Source organism: Channa argus, chromosome 4 (genome assembly GCF_033026475.1).
Source record: "Channa argus isolate prfri chromosome 4, Channa argus male v1.0, whole genome shotgun sequence".
NCBI classification, from domain to species: domain Eukaryota; kingdom Metazoa; phylum Chordata; class Actinopteri; order Anabantiformes; family Channidae; genus Channa; species Channa argus.
In genome coordinates, this window is record NC_090200.1 from 976,683 (window position 1) to 999,004 (window position 22,322).

General features: G+C 42.7%; 2 protein-coding genes across 9 annotated transcripts in view; one reads left to right on the forward strand and one right to left on the reverse strand.

Annotated features, from left to right (window-relative positions):
• Window positions 1-22,322, reverse strand: part of LOC137125533 (uncharacterized) — a 223,963-nt gene that overhangs the window by 71,291 nt on the left and 130,350 nt on the right. For 3 of the 6 annotated variants that reach the window (XR_010914149.1, XM_067501148.1, XM_067501147.1), the window contains exon 2: window positions 19,267-19,395. Coding sequence is in view for 4 of the 6 variants with exons in the window: in XM_067501148.1 (XP_067357249.1) it covers window positions 19,267-19,395 (129 nt within the window). In the remaining 2 variants the exon portion in view is untranslated. Of the gene's footprint in view, window positions 1-15,085; window positions 15,504-16,024; window positions 16,069-16,159; window positions 17,382-17,469; window positions 17,562-17,831; window positions 17,983-19,266; window positions 19,396-22,322 lie in introns of those variants that run through there. The other 3 variants (XR_010914150.1, XM_067501150.1, XM_067501149.1) reach the window with 3 other exon arrangements.
• On the forward strand, window positions 11,824-13,687 carry LOC137125555 (uncharacterized). 3 transcript variants are annotated; one of them, XM_067501208.1, is made up of 3 exons: window positions 11,824-12,235; window positions 12,647-12,972; window positions 13,089-13,687. In XM_067501208.1, the coding sequence occupies exons 1-2, from the start codon at window positions 11,824-11,826 to the stop codon at window positions 12,844-12,846; spliced, it is 612 nt and encodes a 203-aa protein (XP_067357309.1). In that variant the 3' UTR covers window positions 12,847-12,972; window positions 13,089-13,687. The 3 variants fall into 3 exon arrangements, with proteins under 3 accessions (XP_067357309.1, XP_067357307.1, XP_067357308.1); XM_067501206.1 differs by having other exon boundaries at window positions 12,647-12,944; window positions 13,089-13,683; XM_067501207.1 differs by having other exon boundaries at window positions 12,647-12,912; window positions 13,089-13,682.

Consider the following 22,322-nt stretch of genomic DNA (forward strand, 5'->3'; position numbering starts at 1 on the left):
TCAATTCAATTCCAATTTATTTATAAAGCATCTCAAGGCACTTTACATAATAAAGAGCACAGAGATATGAATGAATGAGTCTAGTTCAGATCAGATGTGTAAACTCTCAAACAGCTGATCTGATGGAGTCTCCCCAAGCTTTTCATTTCCTGTGAGGAGCAGCGATTCCTCCTGAGGAGCACGATGAGACACCAGCTCAGCATCAAACAGGAGGCACTTCAGCATCAAAGCCCAGAGTTAGTGAGTTTGATGGAACCAGATCCTGGAGCTGATTCATCAGCTCTAATCTGCAGTGGCACAGCAAAGGGAAACTGAGTGTTTCTATACTTAATGGATTTGGAGAAAATCTCAGAACTGGTTCCACATGCTGATTAGTGGTTACTGTGTAAAATATTGAATTGAACCCAGTTTAAAAGTCCATCTTTAATGTTCTGGCCCTGGCTGGTAAACACTGGGACACTGTTTGTCCAGTAGACGCTGACTTTCTCACATTGAACTTGAGCCTGAATCCCACATGTCTTTATATGTGTGTGCATCTGAAGGTGAATAAGCTGTTTTCATGCTCATGTGGTTGATGCTGCAAACCAACCAAGTTTCACTTTTTTCAGTGCATCTTGCAGCAGCTCACAGTTCACAGACACATGTTAATGTTTAACCAAGCAGCTCAATAAAACCTAAGTAGAAATGTTCTCAACTGTTTTCTCCTCTGTGTGTTTTTACTGTAAACTTCATTATATTAACTGAACTAAATCCTCTTTTGTGACGCGTATGATTACAGCTGTAAACCAGCAGCAGGATGAGCTCAGTGAACCATGAGAGGAATCAGCAGGTTGCAGAGGTGAGAGAGTTTGTGTAGAAGTTTAAAGAAGGTAAATATGAATCTGTCACTTTCATTTAATAGACTAAACTCACATCTGGTGGTTTATCTGTTTGGAAAAACAAAGAAAAGTTTTTTTTTCTTTTTTGTTTCTCTTCTCTTTTTTATTAGGAAGTGCAGCCTTTGGTGTTGACATCTCTATGAGAAGTACATTCAGATGGATTTTGTTGTAAACTGACAGTTAATCACATGACAAATCGTTGCAGCTCTTGTTCCCGTTTCACTTGTTTGTTAGCCTGTCTCTCCGGGACAGGAGTCCAGGTCAGCCCTCACGTTACCTTGGCTTATAGCAGCTGCCTGAGGTTAAACAGAACAGGTTTCTATTTAGGCGGTGAAGGAATTCATCCAGCTGTTCACTACCTTCATCCCAGTGTTTCCCTGCTGCCTCTTCACCAGCACCTACATACACCTGAAACTAGAACTGGAATATTTTTAAGCTGTAAGAAAACTTTTAGCACTCAGGAGACCTTCATTTCAGGGTCTGGATTAAAGTGACCAGAGCCTTCATCTAGTGAACCTGACTCTTTTCCATCCACGAGGAGAAGCTACAGACACTTTGAAGGAACCTTATCAAATTAAACTTAAAGCAAGGAAGCTTTTACTTTAACAGCAGATGTTGCACTTTATTTAGCAGATACAAAAGCCAACAGCAAACAATACAAGTGTTCAAAATGATAAAATCACTAGAAGAATCAGTCACAAATGTCTATTCTTGTCGTGTCTTAAACATCATTCTGCATTAAAACTCCTCAGCATTTGAAGCCAACAACTTTTTAAGAAGTTGTTGTTGAAAGTCTCTGGTTGAAGCATGATGTGATTATCTGCTTCCCTTCTCTGTGTTGGACTCTCATCTCCAGGCCTGATGGCCTAACTGCCCATGAAAGTCTCACCAGGTCAGGTGGAGTCTGGGATTTCTTCTGCTGGTCTCAGTGAGTGACACAGTGTCTCCATGCAGTTGAAGGACGAGCAAAGAACAAGGGTTTTAATACTCTTGTTCCTTAGCTTCTGTCAGTCACACTTGTATCGTGAGGCCTAAAAGGCTTTTCAGGTTCCCATCGATGTCTGTTTTTCAGGCCTCTTTGACTCTGACAGAGGGAGACAGATTACTGCTGAAATCTAACAGCACCTTCTGCATAAAAAGACCTTAAAGCACCAGGCTGCAGGAGCCTTTTAGGTTCAACGTGACTTTAACACAGGTGGTTTGTTAACGAGGTAACTGAGCTGCTGGGAGAGAAGCTGCAGTGTTACATGTCTGTGTGTGGTCACACAAGATGAGAGAAATAAAAGTGTTCACATGAACAGAATCAGTCTGAGGAAACTCGTGTCACCACTTCAGTGTCTGAACAAACCACACAATCATCCTGACACAGCGTCTGATGACTGATTACACAGCAGCAGGAGACTGACGCTCACTGAAGAGACACACTACAGGAATCTGTAGTGACAACAGACAAACACACAGCTCACTTCTTTACAGCTACAATTACTTTGGTTTGACAAAGCAAATGTAACTTCATAGATTAAAGACACTGAGAACACAGTTACACAACTTTCCACATGTTCAAACAAACAATAAAGCTGCAAAACTCCCCTCATGCAGAAGAATGAGAGTCTCTGGCTTGAAGCTGTGCAGCAACTCAGTAACAAGGTGCACAACATAAAAATGTAGAGATATTAAATGAGTTGGGCTCATTGTATGACAGTATTAGTATATACAGCACAGAAGGATCTGACAGGGACCTGTGGGGAAAGCTGGACCTAAATAGTGAGGGGAACAGGTGCAAACAATAAAGAGAGATAACGAAAGGTAAAGCTGGAGGAAAGGACTAGGAACAGGAAGCAGGAAAAAGGGGACTACAAAATAAAAGTCTGGGGCAAGAAGTAGAACTGAAGTCCAGATCATGATGGAAAAGTTTGTCCTGACCTTTGGTTTTAAACACACACAGATATCTCACATTTTCACAATGACGTGAGATGAGGTAACTCTGTGTCTGCTCCCTTCAGTGGATGCAACACAGTTAGACAAGGACGTATTTTATGTCCCCTTCTTTTTACTGTTTCTGTGGAGGATTTATCAAAGCTTTTGAATGACTGTGTGCACAAATGTGGCGTCTAATGATGGGATGAGGCTGCTGCTCAAGGTGCCATGTCACATTTCTGTTCCTGCTGTGTAGTGGAATCTCATGTACAGATGTATGTGTAGGATAATAGTGTCACAGGTGTGAGTCTGATTCGTGTGGCCCTGGTGGTCAGTACTCTTCCCTTTCGCCTCTCTCTCTCTCCTAGTCCCCAATCAGCCTCATTCCGCTCACTTGTTGCTTCCCCTTATATGCTCCGTTCACCCTTCCCTCTCTGCCAGATCGTCTTTCCTACCTTCCTGGTGACAAGCCTATCTCTGGTCCTGAAAATCCTCGCTAAAGGTCTAAGTTCAAGTTTATGTCTGTTTCTTCTGAAAATTAGTTTTTCAAGAGTCTATGTTTTGTTGCTACTTTGTTTTACCTGCTTGCCTGATGACAGCGTCCCAGTGGATGCCTGTCTGTGTTTTCCTACCTGGTAAATTTGTTTTTGGAAGAAGCTTTTTGTATTAACCTTTTTAAGCAGGGTGTGAGTTATAGTCTGCTCCCCTGTGTTTTCTGTTGCTACTTATTTTAGTTGCCACTTTTTGTACTTTGTTCGGGTCTTCCTGTTTTTGTTCTCCTGGTTTTTTGCCAGCCGCCTTAACTTGTCCTCTCCTGCCCTACCTGATCTCCACCGTAGCTCCACACCTCTGTCCACAGTAAGATCTTTGATCCTGCCTATTTTTCCCCGTGCCATAATTTTTTCACTCACCTGTCTTTTTTTCCTCAGAGTTCCCTACCGCTTCCCGCCCACCTCGACCTCCGGTCCCAAGTCTCCTTCCCCGGTTACCTTCCCCATTAATAAACTGTTTGCTTTCCAAGTCCTCTGTGTTCTGCTCTTTTCTGGGTCCAATCCAAAAACCTCATTAAAACGTGATAAATAGAACACAAACTAAGCTCAGGTTCTTCTCTCAAATGTGGAACCGTTGGTGTCTTAGCTGATATGTAAAATATGCGACGACATAAAATGTCTTTGTGTGTAGGTGTTCATTTTCTGTTTGTGTTTCCTGGACTGTAATAATATGTTCAGCTGGTTAAGACGCTTCTTCCTCTTCTTCTTTAAACACACCAACCCAACCTGCAGCGGAGCTTCAGATTAGTCACTCCACCTTCACTCTGAGCTTGTAACAGTGTAACACAGAGAGAAAGCATGTTTCCGTGCACAATGAAATTCTTACTTTGCCGTCCACACTAAATATCATTCAGTAAAGTAAAATAGAAATAAAAAATAAGAGCCAAAAAAAATAAGAGCAATAAAAAGTGAGGTAGTGCAGTTCTGAAATAATGAATGTGCAAAAATGTAAATCAATGTAAACAGTTATGTCCATGGTTGCAAACTCCTGTCAGCTGTTTCGAAATGGCGGTCTGTTCAAACTGTGTACACGTTTTCACGCAGTTGCAAGAAACAATCAAACTTTTGGAAAACGAACTAAGAAAAAAAAATGAACTTATCTTGGGGTTTTCCAACGTTGCCACCACACAAGCGAAGCACCTCGCAGCTCTTAATACCTCGAGCTACATGGAACAAACAGTTTCTATCCACCCAGCTGTTTGTTCAGTGACCCAGGACACCGATGACACGCTGCCGTGGTCTGGCCCTGTTGCTACTGCTGGAATAGCGATGCCAACCCGCGGCCTTCTGGCCCTGTCGGACGACCAACGGCCTGTCCCGACACGGGCCTGCTCCTCGCCGCTGACACAGGAGGCCTGGATTACGGCTAAAAGGAGACATCGGACGACACCTGCTGCAGCTAATCTTGTCAACCAATCCATTGGACCACCTTCCCCGGTCCAGATGGAGAACCGTTTCACTATTCTTGAAGAGCTGGAAAGTCCGACTTCCCCGGCGGCGGTTCCCTGTGACTCCCTGCCTCGTGAGATACCACACGGCTCCACCTCCCGCGGGCAGCGTGGTCGGGGCCTGCTGCCGGGGCCTCGCCAGACCAGACGTGCCACCGCCACCAACACCATGCCTCCAGAGAGGAATCCACATGCTCCTCCTCGGTGCACCTCTCCACCGCACCGTCCTCCCGGTCCGACCATGCTAATTATTGGCGACTCCATCGTTAGAGACGTCCGCTTAAAATCAGCTAAAACGTTTTGCTTTCCTGGAGCCACAGTCACTGACATAGCGGAGAAAATTCCAAACCTGATTGAAAGACATCCTACGGCAACAAAAGTAGTGATACACGTTGGCACAAATGACACCAAACGCCAACAGTCTGAGTTGCTGAAACGTGACTTCGTGTCATTTTTCAACTCACTTGAGAATTTCCACGACAGACGGTTCTTCATTTCCGGCCCAATTCCCACGCTGGGTCGCGGTGTTGGCTGGTTCTCCAGACTCCTCAGCTTGCACACATGGCTTCAACCACAAGTCTCCGCACACGGACTCTTCTACGTAGACAATTTCAATCTTTTCTGGGATCGTCCTCAGTACTTCAAGCAAGATGGACTGCACCCGAACTTTCTGGGATCACGGATGTTGACTGAGAACATTGTCCACAGCATCTCAGTCTCCGGAGACTGACTGATCATTGAAAACACCTGTGGCTCTGATGTGCTCACCTCTCCTGCATCCTCCGCTCCAACACCCGACAACATCCACAGGTATAAACAGTCCGAGATATTTATAGAATCTGACGTTACCAGCAGACAAAATGCAGCTGTTATGGACTCTAATTTTTCACACAGGGAATATTATTATTTTGCTGAATGTTATGATCTTAACCACACTGCTATTTGCCCCATAGAGACTATGTCTGCTCCACGACCAATTAAACTTTTTAAACCAACAATGAACACAAGGGGAGTTAATCATAAAAATCTAATACAAGTTAAGACTAATGCTCATACTGAACCAACACCCAAAACTATTAAATGTGGATTATTAAATATTAGATCTCTCTCTTCTAAATCTCTGTTAGTAAATGACTTAATAAATGATCATCAAATTGATTTACTTTGTCTCACTGAAACCTGGTTGCAGCAGGAAGAATATGTCAGTTTAAATGAGTCAACCCCCCCAAGTCATATTAATTATCATGTTCCTAGATGCACAGGCCGAGGTGGAGGAGTAGCAGCAATATTTCACTCTAGCTTATCAATAATTCCTAGACCTAAACATAGTTATAACTCATTTGAGAGTCTTACTCTTAGCCTTTCACACGCAAACTGGAAAACTCAAAAACCACTATTATTTGTTATCGTGTACCGTCCTCCAGTCCCTTATTCAGAGTTTTTGATAGAATTTTCTGATTTTCTATCTGATTTAGTGCTTAGTACAGATAAAGTCATTATAGTGGGTGACTTTAACATCCATGTAGATGCTGACAGTAACTGCCTGAGCACTGCGTTTAATTCATTACTAGATTCAATTGGTTTTTCCCAAAATGTAAATAAACCCACTCACTGTTTTAGTCACACATTGGACCTTGTACTTACATATGGCATTGAAACTGATAATTTAATAGTATTTCCTCATAATTCTCTTCTGTCTGACCATTTTCTAATAACATTTGAATTTACAATAACGGACTATACAGCAGTTAGGAAAAAATTCCACTACAGCAGATGTTTATCTGAAAATGCTGTGAATATTTTTAAAGAAATTATCTCTTCATCTTTTTCACCACCATGTGTCAATACTATGGTGAGTAGCCATCTTACTCCTGTACAAATTGATTACTTAGTTGACGATTCTGCAGCCTCATTGCGTATGATACTAGATACAGTTGCCCCTCTGAAAAAAAAGGCAGTGAATCAGAGGAGCCGACCTCCATGGTACAATTCACAAATGCACAGCTTAAAGCAGGCGTCACGAAAATTAGAGAGGAAGTGGCGTTCCACTAATTTAGAAGAATCCCGGTTAGCCTGGAAAAACAGTTTAAAAATGTACAAAAAAGCTCTCCGTGATGCCAGAACAGCATATTATTCCGCACTAATAGAGGAAAACAAGAACAACCCCCGGTTTCTGTTCAGCACTGTAGCCAGGCTGACTAAGAGCCATAGTTCTGTTGAGCCTAGTATTCCCTTAACTTTGAGCAGCAATGACTTTATGACTTTCTTTACTGATAAAATTGCAGCCATTAGGGAAAAGATTCACCAGATCCTCCCTACAAATATTACAGATAGATCTTCATGTACAACAGCTCTAGAATCCTCAATAAGGCCCCAATCCATCTTAGACTGTTTTTCACCCATAGATCTCACTGAGCTAAGTTCAACTATCGCCTCCTCAAAACTAACAACATGTCTTTTAGACCCTGTTCCAACCAAATTGCTTAAAGATGTTCTACCTTTAATAGACACGTTCATATTAGATTTGATTAATCTATCTTTAGAAACTGGCTATGTACCAAAGGCTTATAAAGTTGCTGTAATCAAACCATTACTTAAAAAACCCTGTCTTGATCCAGGTGATTTAGCCAACTATAGACCAATATCAAATCTCCCGTTTATCTCTAAAATCCTGGAAAAAGTAGTTGCAAAACAATTATGTGATCACCTTTACAGGAATAATTTGTATGAAGACTTTCAGTCAGGATATAGAGCTCATCACAGTACAGAAACAGCACTGGTAAAAGTCTCCAATGATCTTCTCCTCGCTTCAGATAACGGACTTGTGTCCGTACTCGTCTTACTAGACCTTAGTGCCGCATTTGACACCATTGACCACAACATTTTATTACAGAGACTAGAACATGGATTTGGGATTAAAGGAACCACATTACATTGGTTTAAATCTTATCTGTCAGACAGATTCCAACTTGTTCATGTTAATGATGACTCTTCTTTATGCACCAAAGTTAGCTATGGAGTTCCACAGGGCTCTGTGTTAGGACCAATACTTTTTAATCTGTACATGTCACCTTTAGGCAAAATTATTAGGAAACATTCCATAAACTTCCACTGCTATGCAGATGATACCCAGCTCTATTTATCTGTGAAACCAGAAGATACTAACCAATTAGTCAAACTTGAAGCATGTCTAAAGGACATAAAGACCTGGATGTCCTACAATTTCCTACTTCTAAATTCAGACAAAACTGAAATCCTTCTCTTTGGGCCTAAAAACATGAGAAATATGCTGTCTAACAATATAATTACTTTAGATGAAATAACTTTGGCCTCCAGTACTGCGGTGAGGAACCTTGGAGTTATTTTTGACCAGGATTTGGCATTTACGTCACATATAAGACAAATCTCTAGAACAGCCTTCTTCCACCTACGGAACATTGCTAAAATTAGAAGCATCCTGTCTCAAAGTGATGCCGAAAAACTGGTCCATGCATTTGTTACTTCTAGGTTGGACTACTGTAATTCCCTACTTCTGGGGTGTCCTAATAACTCCCTAAAAAGCCTTCAATTAATCCAAAATGCTGCAGCAAGAGTGCTGACTGGATTAGGAAAGAGAGATCATATTTCACCTTCACTAGCTTCTCTTCATTGGCTTCCCATAAAATCTAGAATAGAGTTCAAAACCCTCCTCCTTACATACAAAGCTCTTAATGGTCAAGCTCCATCATATTTAAAAGATCTCATAGTTCTGTATCGCCCGATTAGACCACTTCGATCCCAAAATACAGGCCTACTTGTGGTTCCCAGAGTTTGCAAAAGTAGAATGGGAGGCAGAGCCTTTAGCTATCAAGCTCCTCTCCTGTGGAACCAGCTTCCAATCCAAATTCGGGGAGCAGACACCCTCTCTACTTTTAAGACTAGGCTTAAAACCTTCCTTTTTGATAAAGCTTATAGTTAAACTGCTCACTCAACCTGAACTAGCTTTTCTCTATACATTTACTTGTCACCACTGTATACCATTAATTCTATATCCTACAACCTGTACGATGCTTTGTTGTTGCTTTTTTGTTGTTTTGTTGTTGCTTTTTTGTTGTTTTGTTGTTGCTTTTCTTGTTGTTTTGTTGTTGCTTTTTGTTGTTGCTTTTCGTTGCTCTTTTCTTTTCTTTCTCCACTTTCCACTCACCCCAACCGGTCAAGGCAGATGGCCACCCACCCTGAGCCTGGTTCTGCTGGAGGTTTCTCCCATTAAAGGGAGTTTTTCCTCTCCACTGTTGCCTAGGGCTTGCTCAAGGGGGATTTGTTGGGTTGCTTCTACATACTTGTGTAGTCTGGACTTTATTCTGTAAAGTGCCTTGAGATGACTTTGTTGTAAATTGGCGCTATATAAATAAAGTTGAATTGAATTGAATTGAATTGTTTAGGAGTCTGATGGCAGAGGGGAAGACAGAGTTCTTCAGTCTTGAAGTCCTGCATTTCACAGTTCTGTACCTCCGTCCTGAGGGTAGAAGTGTGAACAGTCCGTACGGGGGGCGGGAGGGGTCGTTGAGGATGGAAGGCGCTCTCCTGTGGACTCTGCGGTGGTAGATGCTCTGCAGAGAGGGCAGTGGAGTCCTGGTGATCTTCTGCACAGTCTTCACTCTCTGCAGGCGTTTGGTCCATGACAGTAGTGCTGCCGTACCACACAGTGATGCAGTTGGTCAGGACACTCTCAATGACGCAGCTGTAGAAGTTGTTGAGGATCTTAGGCAACATGCCAAACTTCCTCAGCCTCCTTAGAAAATACAGCCACTGTTGGGCCTTCTTGATCAGCTGCGTGACGTGAAGTGTCCAAGTCAGGTCCTCACTGATGTGGACACCCAGGTATTTAAAGTTGCTCACCCTCTCCACTTCAAGCTCCCGGATGAACAGTGGCTTATGCGTTCTCCTCTTCCACTATCATCTCCTTCGTCTTGTCCATATTGTGGGTGAGGTTGTTGTCTCCGCACCATGACACCAGACTGGCCACCTCCCTCCTGTAGGCTGCCTCGTCACTGCCAGCAATGCGTCCTATCACTGCGGTGTCGTCCGCGAACTTCAGGATGATGTTGTCCTTGTGGGAGGCGACACAGTCATAGGTGAACATGGTGTAGAGGATGGGGCTGAGTACACAACCCTGTCGCGTGCAAATGTTTGTAATGATACTGGCTGAAGTCCTATTACTAATCCTGACAGACTGAGCCCTGCCAGTCAGGAAGTCTAGGAGCCAGTCACAGAGGGTGGGGTGCAGACCAAGTGTGGACAGTTTGTGGGTGAGTTTGTGGGGGACGACCATGTTGAAGGCGGAGCTGTAGTCGATGAAGAGTATCCTTAGGTATGGGTCCTTATTTTCCAGATGAGAGAGGGAGTAGTGGATGGCAGCAGCAATGGCATCTGAGGTGGACCTGTTGGGCTGGTAGGCATACTGCAGGGGGTCAATAGTGTCTGGTATGCTGCTCTGGATGTGGGCCAGCACCACTCTCTCGAAACACTTCATGATGATTGGAGTGAGTGCCACTGACTTCTAGTCATTCAGGCAGGTGGGTGGGCTCTTCTTAGGCAGGGGGACGATGGTCATGGTCTTAAAGCATGAAGGAACAGTGCACTGGCTGAGGGAGAGGTTGTAGATGGAGTTGAGAACATCAGCCAGCTCATTGGCACATGCCAATGAGCTGAGGGCCTGCCCAGGAATGTTGTCTGGTCCTACTGCTTTACGGGGGTTGATATTCCTCAGAACTTTGTGTACCTGGGTCGTTGAGACGGTTGGTGGAGGGGAGGGGGGTTGGGTGGTCCAGGTGTGTGTGAGCCCCCCTTCTGCAGTGTAGCTGGGGGCCTCAAAGCGGGTGTAGAATGTGTTGACGCTGTCTGTTGAGGTGATGTTGTTGGTGGTGGTTCTGTAGTCTGTGATGTGCTGCAGGCCTTGCCACATCCGCCCCGAGTCAGCAATAGAATAGAAGCTGTCCAGTTTCTCTCTGTACTGCCTCTTGGCTGCTGTGATGGCTTTTCTCGGTCCATACTTCACAGCTTTGTACTCGCTTTCATTGCCTGATCTAAATGCAAGAGCACGCAGCATGTGACGTACCTGACTATTTATCCAGGTCTTCTGGTTGGGAAACTTCCTGATTTGTATGGTGGGCATGATGTTATCGACACAAGTGCTGATGTACCCAGTCACATACTCAGCATTATCCTGTACGCTGACGGAAGAGTCCTCCAGGGTGGCTGCAGCTTTAAACACATCCCATTCTGTCGGAGCAAAACAGTCCTGCAAGGTGCTCTAAGTCTCTGTGGTCCAGAATTTAACCTGTTTGGTGACAGGGTGTGTTTGTTTCAGTCTTTGTCTGTAAGCAGAGTACAGGAACAAAGAGATCTGGTCTGAGTGTCCAAAGTGGGGGCAGGAGCAGCCCTGTATGCACCACGTATGTTTACCTTCAATCAACTGTTTGAGTCTTCAAAGCAGGAATTGTTCATTCCACACCTGAGATTTATCACGTTTCTTTTACAATATGCATCGTGAAGAGAAATGATTTGTTGATTGCACTAAATGTCTGTATACAGTAATGAAACTGTCTTCCTGTGTGGACGTTCTCATCTCTGACACAGTCATATGGGCCACTGTCTGACTGCTGCAGGTTCTTCAGGATGATGGAGAAGTTTCCCGTGAAAACTTTCCACTCGACCTCTAAATTTCTAGCAAAGTTAAAGACAAAGTAACAAACAAATGGAAAGTATCAACTAAACGATCCAGGGGTGAAGAAAACACACTTATTCTTTTGACTTGCGCAAAATCCTCTTCTAAAACATATATTTTAGAAGAAAAAAATAAATAAAACAAAAGAAGAAGAGGAAGAGAAAAAGGAAAAACCCAGCTGTAAGTTGTTAAAGTATTTGTACGAGGTTTGTGAAAAGTAAACCTGACTAACCCAGATAGTACCAGTACTTCCTGATGCATAGGTCATTACATGTGACACTTTAAACCGATCAAACAGGAAGTAAAGAACTTGTCTCAGTCTGATGGACGGAGCAGCATCACATCAGAGCTGTGCTGGGTTTGTGACTCTGAACCTGACCATGGATTTGCCCTGGATGATCCTGCTGGTGTTTCTGGTCTGTGCAGAGGACCAGAATGTGACAGAGGTCAAAGTGGAGCGGGGTCAGGACGTCATCCTGAACTGCTCTCAGGACATTTCGGACATCTACTGGTACCTGGAGGTCCACAGTCGGCTCAGAGGATGTATTGTTCGCAGTTTTTCTGCCACAGACTCCCGTCCCATGTACTGCTCTCCTGAGTTTAAAGCCAAATATTCGCTTGTGGCAAACAGACATGTGGTTAGAGACGTCACAGCAGAGGACTGCAGGCTGCACTTCTGTGCCAAGAAGACACGTAACATCACTCACTTTGTGGACACTTTCCGCCTCGTCTCAGGTAGAAACATGTTTTTTTAAGGACGACTTTTCCGTCACACATCATTTCAGCAGGTGTTTTTAGGTTTCTGTGAATTCAGGCTTTGAATACAGCACATTGTTTTTAGATGTTTAGCAGAGCACATTTCATTCAGAACTGCATGCGTCACACAAACAACTTTATCTTCATTAATAAAAGGTGTTAAAATAAATGCAGAAGGAAATGATCTTGTGGCGGAAATGAAAGTTTCTGTAGTTGAGTACATCTACACCCGTGAGCACACACAGACTGATGGCAGCATCACACGTAGCTGCCATGATCTACATGTGGTTGTTAGTGAAAAGGGGAGAAAACATTTGTGACCTTGAACCAAAAGGTGAGTTGTGTTTTTAGTCCATCAGCAGCTTTTGATTTTCTCGTTCCTCCTTCCAGATGTTCCCACTACTTCACCCACCAGCAGCTCTGAAACAAACAACGCTGACATGCAGCACAGCTGGAGCAATCTGATGGAGCTTGTGGTGTTCATCTCCTCCACCATCAACGCTGTCCTTAACCTCGTCCTCGCCATCTGTGAGTCAACCATAAGAGACGCTGTGGTGTCCTTAAGTTGTGTCAGTGTGGAGGTAAAGTGATTCACCTGAAGCTGTGCTTGAAGAAGAAGAAGAAAAAGAAGAAGAAGGACCTTTCACCTTTCACCTGTGAGAACACAGAGACTCTGGTGACAGTGCAGGTTAAACACAATGCTCAAGTTAATAATGGTATTAATACTTGCTGCTAGTACTGCAATCTATGTAACTGCTGCTACACATACAAACATATATACTGAGCAGTACTGCTCTTGTACTGCTCTCAGTACTTTATCTGTGTGTTTCAGTACCAGGAGATCCAGTTCTACAGAGTCCCCCCTCCTGCTGATCCTGGGCTCAGACTGACATCACAGCCAAACAGGATCAGGAACAAGTTTAAGGGGCCAAGTCAGAAATGAATTCAGCAGAGAAGTGAACCACTTTATTTTCCTCCTTACATTTCATCTCTGTCCTGTAGGTGTTTACATGTTAAACATGTTGTTAGGAATCATGATGATGTCCTGAAGAAAAGTCAGAAGCTGTAAAAGAATGGGAGCTTCCTCCTCCGCTCTCCCTGTGAGGCTTTTCTGGAACCAGTACAACTTGGAAGGAGCATGAACATGTAACATCACTGCAGATGTCGGGAGAACAAACTGAAACAGAAAAATCGTGTCAGGTCGGACATTTCATCATTCAGCACAAAATGACAAACGGACGACCAAAGCAAACGGAGAACCAGATCCCAGTCTGAGGGAGACCCGTCCAGTTACTTATGAACTCTCTGTGTAGTATTTCTGTATGTAAATGTACTAGTAACTATCATTTTAATCCAGTATAAGTGATGAATAAAGACACTTATATTAATAAAGGAGGAATGAGCTACATGTGGGAGTTTCCTTTGTTCCTCAGCAGCAGAAGAACAGGCTGAGATCATCATCAGCTGCTTTCATGTGCTGTGTATGCGTATGTGTGTGATGACAGTGTGAGGGTTTGTGTAAAGCACCTGCCACTTTTAACAGTAACACGCAAAAAAGACACAAGAAAGTGGATAATGTCCTCTCCTGGACTTTTGATCTGGACAAACTTTAGCCATGTACCTTCTTGTCCTTCTCCACCCTGACATGAAGGAAGGAGCCCACACCCACAAAACCCCAGCGTGTAACTCAAAGCTTAGGGTCACTGGGACGTCCTGCATGCTGACACACCCTGAAGGCAGCACAGAGCAGAGGACAAATTCATGTTTCATCAGCAAGTGGAGACGGAATTAACATGGACATGTTCACACGGTGAGTTTCATTTCATTTGAAATGTTAATGTTGATGGAAATTTCACTCACACTCAGAGTGTAAAACATCATAAAATGTTTTCTCTGTCATGATGTTTTACTGCTTTGTCCAAAAAATGTCAAATTCCCATGATGCAACTAGACACACTATGATGTTTTTGTTTTTTATTTTTTTTATTGAGTGTGAATTAAATTTAGTTTGAGGTGACAATCCGTGTGTTTGTGCACAGATCTGGACTGACTTTGGATCATGCTGCTGTACAGTGTGAACACAGGTAAGTGGATCAATGTGAACATTATTGTCTCTGTGCTAAATTGAAAACAGAAAACTTAAATTCAAACCTGCCTTAGACCTGTTCACCAGCTGTTCTTGAGCTTTGGATCACATGTCATGCTCTTTATCATCTGTAGATGTTCAAAATGCACAGATGAATATTCATTCTGAGGAGGATTGTGATTTAAAATACAGTCTACATGGACCCTGAACTCTAAATAAACTGAATCTATCAAAAGTATGAACATCAAATCCCCCCAGGAGGAGCAGTGAACTTAGTTTTTTAAACTTGGACTGGATCACATGTTCTCCACCGTGGTTTGGGTTCCACACGAAACAATAAGGGTGATTTTACAGACTCAACCAGGGTCTCGTGGGTCATTAGGGAGGTGCTACAGGTGAGCCAGAGGGAGGTTCAGGTGTGCAGGTGTGAAAAAGAGACAAGACAGGGACATTTAGTGACAGGAGGTAAAGACCCAGGTGCAGCACAGAACCACCACACTGACTGTTGGAGGTGAAAGGATTCTGGACTGTTGACTTGGTTCTGACCCAGAAGAATCTCTCAGCGGGCTTCACGTCCCTCTGAAACCTGAAATCTCCTCGACTGTCGGCAGCTGAGACCAGAGCCACAGAACAAACATGAGGAGAAACAAGTGTTTTAGGTCTTCAGTTATTTCCTTCCCCACAAAATCAGATGTGGGGACAAGAGACGACAATTCTTCAAAGGAGGACACGACTACTTACCATTTGTCTTTATAGAAATTATCTTTATTTTTTTTACTTTCATTTACCTCAAAAACATGCTAAAACAGCACAGAGAGACAATGTCACTTTCTGTCCCCATCTTTGTTTTTGTGGAGAACAAAATGTGACGGCTGAGAAAAGGACTAAATGAAAACCTCAAAAAAACATAATAAACCCGATTATTTGTCCCAGGACCAGAAGTTCAGAGGTCGAGTGGAAAGTTTTCCTGATCAGTTCAGAGATGGAAACTTCTCCATCGTCCTGAAGAAGGTCCAGGAGTCAGACAGTGGAGTCTATGAGTGCAGCATTTCAGATGTGGTCCAGGAGACAGTCCACGTCAATGTCTCAGGTGAGTGTCCATCTGTTTCAGTTCTGCACTGTCCTCTGTGGTTCAGTGTCTCTGTGCAGTGACACTGACACCTGCTGGACAAGATTACAAATTAGAAATCTGACATGCAGCTAAACAAATGTCCTCATGCACATAAGCTTTGTTGTTAATAAACTGTTAATAAACACTAAAAGATGTTTAAGTGATGGAAACATGAATCAGGGATGATCAGCTCTGACCTTTGACCTTGAACCTTCAAACTCTGCTTTTATTTTGGTAGCTTCCTGTTCATATAAACTGTAGGTTTTCTTTAAACTGTCAAATAAAAAGTTCATTAAAATCTGATGTTTGAGTTTTTTTGCACAAGATGGAGCCACAGCTGTAACTGCTAGTACCAGTACTACTGTATTATTTACCAATGCTACTACTGCTCTTACACGTACTGTACAGCAGCTATTCCTGCTGTTACACCTTCTGATGTGCACGTCAGCAGATGTCCGGTAGTTGTTTGTGGTTTAGATCTGAAGTACAGACCTTTTCTCACTGTGAGGACGGAGCAGCTTCAGATCAGAGCTGTGCTGGTTTAGAGTCTCTCTAGTTTCTGATACTGAACCTGATCATGGATCTGCTTTGGATGATCCTGCTGGTGTTTCTGGTCTGTGCAGAGGCCCAGAAGGTGACAGAGGTCAAAGTGGAGCTGGGTCAGAACGTCACTCTGAACTGTTCAGGGAAAAATTCAGACACTTACTGGTACATGGAGATCCACAGACAGGTTCGAGGATTCATCAGTCGCACTTTCCTTGAAGATCCTGCAAGTACTCAGTACTACGTTTATACTTTCAGGAGCAAATATTCAGCTTTGGAAAACATCCTCACAATCACCAACATCACAGCACAGGACTGCAGACTGTACTACTGTGCTAAGAGACTAAATGACAAGATTCAGTTTGAGGACACATTTAGCATCATCTCAGGTAACAAACATCTCTACAAATGGTAAATGTTCTGCACTGTAAAACACTTTTCTACCTATTAGCTCTCAAAGCGCTTTACACTGATTCTTATTCACCCATTCACACTCTGAATCACACACACACTCACACACCAATGAGGGAGCTGCTATGCAGCTGGTCAACACTCACCGAGAGAAACTAAGTTGGGGTTCAGTGTCTTGCTCAAGGAGACTTTGACATGTGATTGGAGGAGTCGGGGATCAAACCAACAACTGCGAGATTGGTGGACGACCGCTCTACCTTCCTGCATCAAACTCGCCCACAAATGTCCTTTCACGTGCTTCACACTAACACACTGACACACTGATACACTGATACACTGATACACTGACTGCTATTTCCCGTGTTACTTCCTGTCCTAAGCATCTTTATTTGTTAACTTTCACTTTGTCTCTTTGAGACTTTGTCCTGGCATCTTAGCTTTTAGCGTGAAATGTCAGAATCTTCTCCCATGAAAATCCTCCTCATCAGTGATGAACTTCTCTGCAGCTTTGACAGCATCACTTGGAGCTTTCAGGATGGACACAAACACCAGAAAACACTACAGTGGACAAGAGTTTTTAATCTGTCAGCAGGTTCTCTGTTCCTGCTCTGAGCTAATGTCCCTTGTGTGTAGATGTCACTTTAGGTGGACCTGTCAAACTGCCCAGTCAGTGATGAAGAACTTCACATCAGGTTTAAATATCACAACATGGATCTTCCTGTTAATCCTCACAGGGTCCAGTGAAGTCCTCAGCTCAGCATGACCTTGTTGAAGGTTGACTGGAGCTTGGTTGACAGAGGAAATGTCCTGTGGACATCATGACCCTCACTGACCTTCACCATCCACAAACTTTAAAATCAGTTCAGTGTGGACATCTTCATTTCCTCAGCATCCTGCTGCTGACTCATTATAAGAGCAGTGGTAGCTAAGAACCATCAGGTCAGACATCATTGGTTCTTGAACCAGGAGAAGTTCTGAAACCACCCAAATGTCAAAATGTTGATGTGTCTCCAGGTCAATTTTGAGCTGATGATCACTCACAGAGACATTTATGAGACTTACATGTTTCTACAAAGTACTGTGGTATGTTTCTTTTCACTTCCTTTATCTCTTCTTCTTCTCCCAGATGTTCCTGTTACTGCGTCCACCAACATCTGTGAAGAAGACGACCAACAGCAGCATCAGAACGAGTGCATCATTTACCGCTGTGTCTTCCTGAACGTCTTCTTTGTCTCAGTCATAATCTGTGAGTCTCTGCTCATTTTTAACCAGAGCACATTTTATAATGTCCTGCAGTAGAAATATCACGAGTTGCTGCAGACTGATCCAACAAGAATCTAAATGTAACTACAGTTTGATTTATAGTTGATGTTGCTACAAACCATTTTATTAACAGATTTCATGTTGAATCTCAAAGCACAAACCTTTATCCAAAGTGACTCACACATAGCAGAGACAGCTCAGGGCCCAAGACACTGACGTGTAGATAGGACGAACCAGGGCTCAAACCGCTGACCCTGATCCTATGAAGTGACTCAGCTGGATCTGTGCTGCAGGTCTGATTCTGGTGCCGCTCTGTGTGAACAAGATGAAGAAGAAGAAGCAGCAGAGTAATGACCAGGTGAACCACCCAGACACTGTGCAGGTAAACAAACTACTGTGATAGTACTAATACTACAAGTGGTAGAAATCTACTACTAACACCACAGAAGCTTGTACTACACATTGTCTTCTTCTACTACTGCTAACAGTACTGTCAGTGGTACTACTGTCCTCCTGTTGTGTACTCAGTACTCCTGTTGTGTACTCAGTACTCCTGTTGTGTGTTTCAGCCTGAGTAGATCCAGTTCTCCTCCTCCTGAGTTTGGATCAAGGAAACATTTCTTCCAACCTGATGATGGTGATAATCTACAAGGAATTGATTATAGTATTTTTACTTCATGACCACTGAGTGACGTGTGGACCTGAAGGGTTCTCAGAGTATTTGTGGACTCTTCAGTTCATCTTGCTTTTCATGTCCCAACTCCACTTCTATGGTAGTTGTACACGATGAACTGTGTGACGTTATATTTAATGTACTTTGTTGCAGTTCTGTGTACTCTATGCTCAAATACACTGCTACAGATCTGCCTTCTGTTACTGATAATAAGGATTATCTTGTGTCTGATTGTGTATTAAGTATTTGTCCTTATTGACTTGTGATATACATTTTGGCTACACAAAGTGTTTTTTATTGCTTTCAATCACACAAACACATGATAGTTTTTATTCCCTCCTGTTATAGTAGTACAGTCCTTTGAGTTGCTGTAGTAGCTGAAGCAGTATTACTGTGTTATATTCAGACCTGGCTACACAAAGTGTTCTATTGCTTTCAATCACACTCTGAAGAAGCAGCAGGTGGGGGGGCTCTGACGAGGGGGAACTGGATCTCTGCATACTGCAACACACAGGAAGAGTACTGAGTACCACACAGGAGTAGTACCACTCATAGAAATGGTAGTACTAGTAGAAAGAGATCTAGTACAGTATTACATAACCAAAGTGTGGAGATCCTCAGTGACCCAGGTGATGGTTTTTGATTTTTGATGACATCTGCACTAGTCTGAAAAAGCTCTTAAATCTAAGAAGTAAAATCTAAGAGGTTTTAAGACATAAAGAGCTTTTTCCCATCTCTAATAAATGTAGGACACAGATGTGTCAGTACAGGAGTGGGTCCCAGACACCTGGACTTCACTTCCTGCTTGGTTTTCAGTTAATATCTTGAATATACCTCACAATGTGGTCAACTCTCTTAAGAGTTACAAGAGTCTAAATCTTTTTTTGTTGATACAAATGCTGAAAAACTAATCACAGACTCACCGGTCACTAAGAGAAAGTTCAGAACAAAGGATCCATACATGGTGAACTTGTACTGGTGTATAAGTAAGTGGAGATGCTTGTTATCATCGTTTTCCATAGAGCTGTTGTTGGGTGGACAGACGGGAACATCTGGGAAAAAGGACCAAGCTGAACAAAAGACTGACAGTGACATGAGACATTTGATATGAACAGATTCATGTGGCTTTTACAAACTAATCTGAGTTCACCAACAAACGTTCAGCTCCTCACTTTCAGACGTTCTAACATATTCAAGTTAACAAGAAACAAGAAATTGTGTCTTGTTGTTCAAAAATGTAAAATGAATAGATTATACATTTTAATGTACATTAATACCATGTAACAACCATGTGACCAACTGTGTGTGTGTGAGCCTGTGTCAGGAGATGAGATAAAGTCTAGGCTACATATGACAGGAGGCAACTGTGAATTATCTCATTTCCAGTTTGATGAAAGAAACATTTGTTAAAAACTACTGACCTGAGACCAGACTGAACGTATCCATGAATTGAATGCTGCCATTTATCCTCCTGCCACAGAAGTATAGTCTGCAGACGTCTGCTGTGATGTTGGTGCTAAGGACACATATTCTGCCTCACAAGTAGACAGTGCTACTGTTGGTTGTTTCCTTGTCTTCCATGCAATCAGACCACTGTTTTTGCTTAGACTGATACAATAACCTGATGTACTGCGTCTGTCCGTAGTGTCTGATGCCCAGTCAGCATCACTGTACACTATTAGACCGAATTTTCCCGTCTTTCTCTTAAAGTACAAACCTTGTTTTTCTGTACCCTTAAGATATCTGAACACATGCTTCACTGTGTTCCAGTGGGCTTCTGTTGGTTCAGCAAAATGTTGTGACAGTTTACTGACCACAAAACTCAGATCTGGTCGGGTGCAAGTGGACAGGTAGATTAAGCTTCCCACTGCCTCCCTGTACATTCTTGGGTTATTCATTTTCTTTGCATTTTCTGTGAAGTCTAGTTTTAGTTCACATGGAGTTTCCCTAGGTTTACAGTCTTGCATGTTAAACCTGTTCAGTATTTTTGACACATATTTTTCTTGTGACATCTTTACTCTTCCTTCTGTCTGTTCAAAATCGATCCCTAAAAAGTGTTTCAGCTTTCCCATGTCTTTCATTTTGAATTTTTCAGTGAGCATCTTCTTTACATCTTTCAGTATGCTTTCACTGTCTGCTGCTATGATCAGATCATCTACCCATATTATTAAGATCACCTTCCCATTATTGTTCTCCCTTGTGTATACACAGTTGTCAGCTGGATTCTGTCTAAAGTTGTTTTCCACTAAGCAAGTGTGTAACATAGCATTCCAATTTCTCCCTGATTGTTTGAGACCATAAAGTGATTTCTGTAATTTACATACAAGTTTGTCACCTGTTTTTGACCTTTTTTCGTAGCCTTCTGGTTGTTCAATGTATGTTTCACAGTCAATTGGTGCATGTAGGTAGGCAATTTTAACATCCATCTGGTGTAAAACTAAGTTTTCTTGAACTGCCTTCTGCATGACCACTCTTACACTTGTCAGCTGTGGGTGAAAATGTCTCCTCATAGTCAGTTCCTGGTTTCTGACTGTAGCCTTTCGCTACGAACCTTGCCTTGTACTTTTCACGTCCATCAATGTCCGTTTTTATTGCGTAGACCCATCTACCTCACACTGTCCTTTTCCCTGGTGGTAGCTGTGTGAGTGTGAAGGTTTTGTTCTCTTCCAACGAACTCATCTCCTCGTCCATAGCTCTTTTCCACTGCTGTGAGTCGGTTGATGATATGGCCTCCTCATAGTTCTGGGGTATGTTACATATCATTCTGTAACAAAAGTCAACACACATTTTAAGATTGTCCCCTGAGTACTCGGTCTCAAATTCCAATAGATGTGTTGGTTTCCTCCTAGTTCTTGGTGGGTTTCTTCTGATCATTTCTGTGTGTTTATCTGGGCATGTGGGCTCACTTTGTTCAGGTAAAACTTCATGAACATCCTTTCCATCTTTTTCCACCATTACATCATTTTTGTCTTGGTTTTGAACCACAGGATACACATTCTCATACCCTGTGTGCGATTCAGAAGTTTGTGTTTCCTTCTCTTCAGTCGCTTTAGTTGTAAATTTCACCAACCTGTGCTTCTGAATCTTTTCTGTGTCTGGGTAGTACACAAAGTAAGCCGGGCTGTTTTTATCATAGCCAATGAAAATACCCTGATCACATCTGGAGTCTAATTTTCCACTCTCTTGCTTGTAAGCAAAACATATAGATCCAAATTTTTGCATCTTGGATAAATTTGGCTTCTTGCCTGTGAACAACTCGTATGCTGTTTTCTTTGTGTACCTATTGTAGCACCTGTTCCTCACGTACGCTGACGTTTGCATGGCATAGTTCCATAACTTATTGGGTTAATCCACTCTCTATTAGTAAGCATCTACTCATCTCATATAGAGTTCTCCAACTCCTCTCTGCAGTGCCGTTTTGATGAGGTGAGTAAGGTGCAGATGTTTCATGCCTTATCCTGTTCTTTGTTAGCAATGTTTGGAAGTCTCGGCTTGTAAACTCAGTGCCATTATCCGAACGGATGCATTTTACCTCTTCATATGGTGCTATGTCTGCCAGGAATTTTTCTGTGGCTTTTACTGTATCACTTTTGGATCTTAGGAAATACACCAATATAGTACCTGAATAGTCATCTGTGAAGGACTGAGCATATCTGTACCCTTCAACAGTTGGTGTTGGCATGGGGCCAGCTAAATCAGTGTGGACTAGCTCTAAGGGTTTCTTTGCCTTTATATCTGGCTCCCTATTTCTCGTCTGACTGAATTTTCCTTGAGTGCACACTTCACATAGCTTGTCTGGTTTTGTGTGTCCCTTCATCCCCATTCCTCTCACTACACCTTGTAGTTTTTGTGTATCATCGTAATTGCAATGACCTAGAATTTCATGCCAGGTTTGAATATCATGACATACATTGCATTGGTCAACATTCTCTTCTACGGTTGGCAAGTAGTACAAATTTCCTGTCTCATGAATGTCTAA